Source organism: Pongo abelii, chromosome 1 (assembly GCF_028885655.2).
Source record: "Pongo abelii isolate AG06213 chromosome 1, NHGRI_mPonAbe1-v2.0_pri, whole genome shotgun sequence".
NCBI lineage: Eukaryota > Metazoa > Chordata > Mammalia > Primates > Hominidae > Pongo > Pongo abelii.
The window spans coordinates 162,686,536-162,696,037 of record NC_071985.2 but is presented as its reverse complement, the minus strand read 5'-3'; the positions used below and the strand labels follow the sequence as shown (position 1 = coordinate 162,696,037).

Sequence of the window (9,502 nt, the reverse complement as noted above, 5' to 3'; positions counted from 1 at the left end):
CAGTGTACCTAAAACGCAAGCTGTGACTGATGAGAATTCAAGCTGCAAACTGGGCGGCTTCGGCAACTGTTTGCTTAACCAATCTCCACGTTGTGGCTTACGTCTTTCAGCACCGCCCTCAGGGCAAAGGGTGGTGGTCAGAGGTAAGCACCACAGTAAGAGAAGGCTATTTATGTGGTCTGTTTACAGTTACCCGGTTTCGACAGTAACCCAGCTTTCGGCCAGGTCTCGGGCGAACCTCCGGCCTGAGGTCACACAGACGCCCGGGTGGCTCTCAGGAACCAGCATGGCAGACTTCTCAGGACAGGTACTCAGGAATTTCGCCCGCAAGGACTAACACCACTTGGACCCAGGGACTCCAGCTTCACTCCACTTTGTGCACTTGGAGGGGCGGTCGCGGTGACGTTTCAGGCAACGCCTCTGCTGTCAGCCAATAAGGAGTGGGAGACGCGTCGGGCCTTCGCTCAATGGGCCGCGCTGGTCCCGCCCCCTGTGATCGTCTCGCTGATAAAATCCACCCCACAATCGCCGTGTCCCGCTTTAGTTCGCTCGCAGTCGTCTCTGGCTGCGTGCTTTAGCTCCTTCTTACCTGATCCTTCTGTCTCTCCCAACCCCGGACACCCGGCTTCCTGGTTATATCTTCGGTGTTCTTTTCCTCTCTCCTTCTTTCGCAGTTCAGCATGCAGGAAAAAGAGGCCTCCTCACAAGGTTTTCTGCCTCACTTCCAACATTTCGCCACGCAGGCCATCCATGTGGGCCAGGAACCAGAGCAATGGACCTCCAGGGCTGTAGTGCCCCCCATCTCACCGTCCGTCACGTTCAAGCAAGGGGCGCCTGGCCAGCACTCGGTGAGCTGTGTCTGTCTGGGGTTGTCCACAGTTGGGCGGGAAAAGAGAGATGGTTTATGAATTTGAAAGGCATGTAAGTAATTTATAATATGACTTATAAATTAGGAAGTCAACCGAAAGATGTTTCTACACTAATTCTTGCAGTACAGCTTTGTATCAGATAGTCCAGTGATCGTATTTCTTTTGGTAAGCAGGACTGGAAGGAGCCGTTTGTCCAACTTGCCATATAGATTTGGCCTGAAATTCACGTGATTTTGACAAATTCGCAATTAAAAATCGAAGTTCATAACTTTTTTGAGTTACCTTTAGCAGAATAAATTTTAAAGATGTAGTACGGAGTCAGCTTAAAAAATATTAAGGGTCTGATAACTTGACTAGAATTAAGATTGTTCCCAGTAGCTGTATTAATAGTTATTGAGTATCTGCTATGTGCCAAATACATGCTTGTATGTATCATGTGTATTACATATATTGTCTCATCTAATTCTAACAACCCTAGTCTGAATGAAATTCTCATTTTTTCCCAATAAAACAGCTGAGATTTACGGAGTTAAGTAACTAGCCTTAGACTAGTAAGTATTGGAGCTGGAATTCAAACTTTAGAAACTTGAGGTTGCTTTAGGAACCAACTCCTAGGCACTCAGCTACACCATGCTATCTCTAATAATGCTAGTAACAATTTAGCCTATTGCATCATTTAAGCACTGTGGCTTAGTGATTAAGAACACAAGTCATGACCCGGTGCAGTGGCTTACGCCTGTAATCCCAGCACTTTGGGAGGCTGAGGCGGGTGGATCACCTGAGGACAGGAGTTCGAGACCAGCCCGGCCAACATGGTGAAACCCCATCTCTACTAAAAATAAATAAATTAGCCAGGCATGGTGGCGGGTAGCTGTAATCTCAGCTACTCGGGAAGCTAAGGCAGGAAGCTGAGGCAGGAGAACCGCTTGAATCCAGGAGGCGGAGGTTGCGGTGAGCCAAGATCTCACCATTGTATTCCAGCCTGGGCAACAAGAGCGAAACTCCAACTCAAACAACAGAAAAAGAGAACACAAGTCTTATAGTCAAAGGCTAGGTTTGCATTCTGACACCACTTCTTCTGAGCTGGGGGACCTTGGGCAAGTTAGTTAACCTGTCAAAGCCTCTCATTGATCCTGTATAAATGGGGATAATAATAGTATTTACCACATAAGTTGTTGAGATGTATTTAAGGCTGTATGGTACATAATAATTACTCGATGGTAATTCGTTTTTTCATGATGTTCACATTTACAGTTTCCATTTGATCCTCACAACAACCAGGTCACAGGGCAGGACAGGCATTGTGTACTTTTTATAGAAAAGGAACTGACACAGACTCTACATGAATGATCTGTAAAACCTGTGAAGGAGACGTCTTTGTTAATCACGTAGCTTTTTTCCCCCTTTTGGTGGCATACTTGATGGATCTTGGAGAATTTAAAAGTTGCTGAGATTTGTAAGAATTAGTTAAAGTCTGTAAGTCCAAAGTCTTGATTATGCTTTGGAAACCAATTCGGTGTGTTATATAAGTTGAGGAAAATCCTTATAGACAGTCCTTTGTTTTGTGAGATAGAGTTCTAAGGCCATTTCTACAACTGGTTTAGAATACTCTTTACTGTATTTTAGAATCAAAATATGTACACAGCATCTCTTTCTTTCTTTCTTTTTTTTATTTTTCAGAGAGAGTCTTAATCTGTCGCCCAGGCTGGAGCGCAGTGGTGCGATCTCGGCTCACTGCAACCTCTGCCTCCCGGATTCAAGCGATTCTCCTGCCTCAGCCTCCCAAGTAGCTGGGATTACAGGCACCTGCCACTGCGCCCAACTCATTTTTGTATTTTTTTTGGTAGAGACAGGGTTTCACCATGTTGGCCAGGCTGCTCTTGAACTCCTGACCTCGTGATCCATCCGCCTTGGCCTCCCAAAGTGCTGTGATTACAGGTGTGAGCCACCGCGCCCGGCTCACAACCTCTCTTTGAAACATGAAGTTTGTTTCTTGTGTAGGGTTTAATGAATGTGTAGTTGCCCAAGCTTTGGAACTTAGTGCAAAAGTTAACCATTCAGGTGTGATGTAAATAATTAAATGTTTCCAGGAAGCCAGCAGGGATGGTTAAATCCACAAAAACTCTGCCGAATGTATTTTTTTTTTTTTTTTTTTTTTTTTTTTTTTTTTTTTTGAGACAGACTCTTCCTCTGTCGCCCAGGCTGGAGTGCAGTGGTGCAGTCTTGGCTCACTGCATCCTCCACCTCCTGGGTTCAAGTAATTCTCCTACCTCAACTTCCCGAGTAGCTGAGATTACAGCTACCAGCCACCATGCCCAGCTAATTTATTTATTTTTAGTAGAGACAGGGTTTCACCATGTTGGCCAGGCTGGTCTTGAAATCCTGACCTCAGGTGATCCACCTCCGAAAGTGCTGGGATTACAGGCATGAGCCACCGCGCCCAGCCCTTTTTAAAAATTAGTTAAGACCACTAAAGGGAATTCGAAGAGCTGAATGAGAAACATGAGGTACCTTTCTGTGGCAGAAGCCACATGAATCCAAACTTTTTTTTTTTAAACTGCTGGGTACAGCAGCACGTCATGGTAAGAAGGTGATGGTGGGGAGTGGTAAGGATATCGTGGAGCCCTATAAAACATGTCTCTCAGGCTGGGCGCGGTGTCTCGTGCCTGTAATCCCAGCACTTTCGGAGGCTTAGGCGGGTGGGTCATGAGGTCAGGAGATCAAGACCAACCTCGCCAACGTGGTGAAACCCCGTCTCTACTAAAAAAGTACAAAAATTAGCTGTGTGTGGTGGCGTGCCTATAGTCCCAGCTACTCTGGAGGCTGAGGCAGGAGAATCGCTTGAACCCGGGAGGTGGAGGTTACGCCATTGCACTCCAGCCTGGCAACAGAGCGAGACTCCCTTTCAAAAAAAAAAAGTCTGCTCAACTTGTCATAAACAAGGGCACATAGCAACAAAACTTTTAAAAGTTATTATTGTTAATACTGGGAGCTTCTGAATCAGAAACAAAGGTGAAAGAGTGGTTGTGTTTTGTTATGTGTTATGTGAAGCAGAGGGAGAAAATTATAGGACTTCTAATTAATGTTCAAATCCTTGGTTCGCAATCCGTTTTTGACACTCCCTAGGTACTATTACATTTGGCTTCACTTTCCTCAAAGCCAGTCATAAGGATTAGGAGAATGACTGGATGAATATAGCTAGCAGGGTGCCATATATGTAAAAGGAGAATAATGCAATTTTTTTTTTTCGAGGCAGAGTCTTCGCTCTGTCGGCCAGGCTGGAGTGCAGTGGCATGATCTCGGCTCACTGCAACCTCCTCCTCCTGGGCTCAAGCAATTCTCCTTCCTCAGCTTCCCCAGTAGCTGGGATTACAGGAATGCAAATTTTTAAAAAGTATTGTGTGGAGCTGTTTTGCCAGGAATTGCTCCCTATGCTTTGAGCCACTTTTGTAGAGCTAAGATGTGAATGAACGTTGAGCATTGGTAGGATATGATCATAACTTCCTGTTGTATGCTAAATAGAACTTGAATCAGCCTGATGAGGTGGCTCACTCCTGTAATCTCAGCACTTTGGGAGACCAATGTGGGAAGATTGCTTGAGGTCAGGAGTTCAACTCCAGCCTGGGCAACATAGCTAGACTGCCTCTGCAAAAAATAAAATTAAAATATTAGTTAGGCATGGTGACGTGCACCTGTAGTCTTAGCTACTCAGGAGGCTGAGATGGGAGGATTGCTTAAGCCCAGGAGTTTGAGGCTGCAGTGAGCTATGATTGCCCCACTGTACTCTAGCCTGGGCAATAGAGTGAGGTCCTATCCTTAAAAAAAAAAAAAAAAAAGAAACTTGTATCACTTAATCACTTATTTCTTAGGAAATGAAATACAGGTTAGAATTAGGTTTATTCTGTTGGCTCATGCAAGTCCCTTTTCCTAATGTTTCCAGATTAATGAAAAAAGGTGAGTCTAACATAATAAATATACTAATAATAAAAACTGCCATTTATTTAGTGATTAGCATGTGCCAGGAAACATGTAGTGAATTTGTGCATTATCTCATTTTATCTTCACAACAATTTTATGAACTAGATATCTGTATTTTATTCCCATTTTACAGATATTGAGATTGACTCTTGGAAATGTGAAGTAACTTACCTAGTGTCATGCAGCTCATAAGTGGCAGATCAGAATTCACATAGAGTTTGTTTGACTTGAGTATCTTGACTATAGCCACAGCACTGTTCTGCTTCTGTATTAAAGCAAGACATATCATGACTAAAGAATAGAAACTCATTATGGTAGGGTGAAACTATAGTTGTCTATGTTAGGACTCTGATAATAAACTTAAATCTCTTAGGATGAACTCAAACTTGTTTTTTTCAGGGTTTTGTATATAGCCGTTCTGGAAATCCCACTAGGAATTGCCTTGAAAAAGCAGTGGCAGCACTGGATGGGGCTAAGTACTGTAAGTAATTTCCATTTCACAGTCTAGAATCTATTTTTAAATGTATAGAGAAAACCATAGAGGAACAGAATGTGGAACTGAAAAGAAACAGGTTTGCTAGTTCAAAATTCCTGTTCTACTGACTTTGAATTATTTGCCCAAGGTCCCTCAGTTGGTATAATATGCATATGTGTAATCATCAGGTAAAAATACATATGAATAGAGGACAAATGAATAAAGGAAAAAATTCACATGAATACTACATTTATTAATATTACATTTATCATGTAGTATTCATGTGAAAACAATCTTCATCTGAAACTGTCAGTATAAATAAATAAATGGAAATTAAATTTAATAATACCACCTATTAGAATATAAAATCTTTTTTTGAGACAGGGTCTCTCACTCTGTTGCCCAGGCTGGAGTGCAGTAGCACAATCTCTGCTCACTGCAACCTCCTCCTCCAGGGTTCAAGCGATTCTCCTGCCTCAGCCTCCTGAGTGGCTGCGATTGCAGGTGTGCACCACCACACCCAGCTAATATTTTTGTTTTTGTTTTTGTTTTTGAGACAGAGTCTTGCTCTTGTCGCCCAGGCTGGAGTGCAATGGCAGGATCTTGGCTCACTGCAACTTCCGCCTCCTGGATTCAAGAATTCTTCTCCTTCAGCCTCCCAAGTAGCTGGGATTACAGGTGCCTGCCACCACGCCCAGCTAATTTTTTGTATTTTTAATAGAGATGGGGTTTCGCCATGTTGGCCAGGCTAGTCTTGATCTCCTGACCTTGTGATCTCTTGCCTTGGACTCCCAAAGTGCTGGGATTACAGGAGTGGGCCACTGTGCCCAGGTTTTTTTTTGTATTTTTAGTAGAGATGGGGCTATTTTGGCCAGGCTGGTCTCGAACTCTTGGGCTCAAGTGATCTGCCCACCTCGGCCTCCCAAAGTGCTGCGATTACAGATGTGAGCCACCGCACTTGGCCTAAACTTTCTTATCCTCTGGTTTATTCACCTAATAATTTGTGCCTAAGAATAGCACTAAAGTTATTTTCAGTGGTCAATAACTCCTGATAATGTGCTGTCAGAGATTAGAGATTAACTCCCTAAACTTTTTTTTTTTCATGAAGAGAGTCTTGTGTATTCATTGTGATTACACTTATCAGACAAATCTCTGGTCTGATTGCAAGTTTTGTTAAAATATTTACTGAATTGCATATTCATATAATGAATGTATGAATCATATCTTTGCTGTATTCTTTATGTTTGAAATTTTTTTTCTTTCTTTCTTTTTTTTTTTTTCATATGGAGTCTCCTTCTGTCTCCCAAGCTGGAGTGCAGTGGTGCAATCTCAGCTCACTGCAACCTCCACCTCCTGGGTTCAAGCGATTCTCCTGCCTCATTCTCCCTCGTGGCCGGGATTACAGGCATGTGCCACCATGCCTGGCTAATTTTTGTATTTTTAGTAAACACAGAGTTTCACCCTGTTGGCCAGGCTGGTCACGAAATCTTGACCTCAAATGATCCACCTGCCTTGGCCTCCCAAAGTGCTGGGATTATAGGCAGGAGCCACCACGCCCGCCTGAAATTCCTTTAGTTTGCTATTTTTAAACTGTAATTTAACTGGCAATAGACCTTTTATCTCAGATATTTGTAAAGAATTATTTTCTTGAAGTGTTTCAGAGAAATATTATTACCAAGGCAAAATTGACTTAACACAAAAGTATCTGTCCACATTGTACATTTTTTATTTCAAAGATATCTTATTCTTGAAATAGAAAAGGAGATTTTGTAATGGTATTAATCAGGGGCCTCTAGCAACTCAGCGGTGATGGCTTCCTATCTTCATTGAAGTAAGTCAGGTAAATACTTGGAGGTGTGTTGTAACCTAGAGGCCTGACTTTTCAGCTTACTCTAACTTGATTTTTATTTTAGGTTTGGCCTTTGCTTCAGGTTTAGCAGCCACTGTAACTATTACCCATCTTTTAAAAGCAGGAGACCAAATTATTTGTATGGATGATGTGTATGCAGGTAGGTGACCCCTCTCATTTATATTGTGTAAACTTGTATTTTACAGATAATAAAGTGAGCCCTGAATTAATATTAACAATGTTGCCAATATTTTTGATTATTTATTATAGTTTACAGGTGTGACGGGTACCTCTATGCTCTCTCAGACTTGGCAAAAGAGGGCATAAACACTTAGGGTCCATGTTCTGGAACTGCTTATAAGAGAGATTATTTATTTATTTGTTTATTTTGAGATAGGATCTCGCTCTGTCACCCAGGCTGGAGTGGAGTGGTACGATCTCGGCTCACTGCAGTCTCCGCCTCCTGGATTCAAATGGTTCTCGTGCCCTAGCCTCCTGAATAGCTGGGACCCCAGGCGCGTGCCACCACACCTGACTAATTTTTGTATTTTTTGTAGAGACGGGGTTTCGTCGTGTTGGTCAGGCTGGTCTGGAACTCCTGAGCTCAAGTGATCCTCCCTCTCCAGCCTCCCAAAGTTTTGGAATTACAGGAGTGAGCCGCCTCACCTGGCCAGAGATTATTTAATAAGAATAGTATTTAAGGTGCTAGAATGAATACGTAGCACTTTATCAACTTGCAGACATATTCTGCTCTAGAGAAGATAAGGTTTAGAGAGACAGTGTTCTCCTGTAACTTAATTTTTACCTGTAATAAAGGTGAAATACAACTCAGGTTACTCTCAAGAGCTCAACCCCACACATCCCCTTTTCCTGTTTATTTTTTGTTTGGCACCACGGAAACTTTCAAAAATTTGTTGAGAGATATGGGCCTTTTTTCCCAAAAAATGTTCTTAAGACTACACTCAGTGATTAGCATTTTAATTTTAGGGGTCTCATGGATTGAACCCCTGAAGCCCATCTATGGCTCTAAATGTAAGAACTTCCCATTAACTCGTCATTTAGCATTAGGTATATCTCCTAATGCTACCCCTCCGCCCTCCACCCACCCCACAGCAGTCCCCAGTGTGTGATGTTCCCCTTCCTGTGTCCATGTGTTCTCATTGTTCAATTCCCACCTGTGAGTAAGAACATGTGGTGTTTGGTTTTTTCCTTGTGATAGTTTGCTGAGAATGATAGTTTCCAGCTTCATCCCTGTCCCTACAAACGACATGAACTCATCCTTTTTTATGGCTGCATAGTATTCCATGGTGTATATGTGCCACATTTTCTTAATCCAGTCTATCATTGTTGGACATTTGGGTTGGTTCCAAGTCTTTGCTATTGTGGATAGTGCTGCAATAAACATACGTGTGCGTGTGTCTTTATGGCAGCATGATTTATAATCCTTTGGGTATATACCCAGTAATGGGATGGCTCGGTCAAATGGAATTTCTAGTTCTAGATCCCCGAGGAATCACCACACTGTCTTCCACAATGGTTGAACTAGTTTACAGTCCCACCAACAGTGTAAAAGTGTTCCTATTTCTCCACATCCTTTCCAGCACCTGTTGTTTCCTGACTTTTTAATGATCAGCATTCTAACTGGCGTGAGATGGTATCTCACTGTGGTTTTGATTTGCATTTCTCTGATGGCCAGTGATGGTAAACATATACCTAATGCTAAATGACAAGTTAATGGGTGCAGCACACCAACATGGCACATGTATACATATGTAACAAACCTGCACGTTGTGCACATGTACCCTAAAACTTAAAGTATAATAAAAAAAAATTAACTTCCATTCCAAAGAAATGAAATGTTAGCTATTTAAAGTGGTGAATGTGGAGAAGACAGGCTTGCCCTTGCCTTTAAGCCCACTGATTTTCGTATTTAAAACAAAAGCAAGGAATTTTGTGAATATACATACACATATATTCCGGATGCTTCCAAATAATTAAAATGTGATTTCTAGAATATTATCATTTTATCTATTTCCGAACAAAAAGTTAAATCACTAAGTCCTTTAAAATAGCAGTTCCCAACCTTTTTGGCACCAGGGACCGGTTTTGTTTTTTTTTTTTTTAGGTGGAGTCTTGCTCTCTTGCCAGGCTGGAGTGCAATGGCACGATCTCGGCTCACTGCAACCTCTGCTTCTCGGGTTCAAATGATTCTCCTGTCTCAGCCTCCCGAGTAGCTGGGATTACAAGCATGCGCCACCAGGCCTGGCTAACTTTGTGTTTTTAGTAGAGCCAGGGTTTCTCCTTGTTGGTCAGGCTGGTCTCAAACTTCCG

At 42.5% G+C, this 9,502-nt stretch overlaps 1 protein-coding gene across 2 annotated transcripts in view; it reads left to right on the top strand.

The window, feature by feature from the left end:
* Positions 1-501: 501 nt before the first annotated feature.
* Positions 502-9,502, top strand: part of CTH (cystathionine gamma-lyase) — a 28,476-nt gene continuing 19,475 nt past the window's right edge. Inside the window, 3 exon segments of one of the 2 annotated variants that reach the window (NM_001131163.2) lie at positions 538-848; positions 5,247-5,328; positions 7,236-7,331. In NM_001131163.2, the coding sequence (NP_001124635.1) occupies positions 681-848; positions 5,247-5,328; positions 7,236-7,331 (346 nt within the window). In that variant the 5' untranslated portion in view covers positions 538-680. 2 annotated transcript variants of the gene reach the window in all.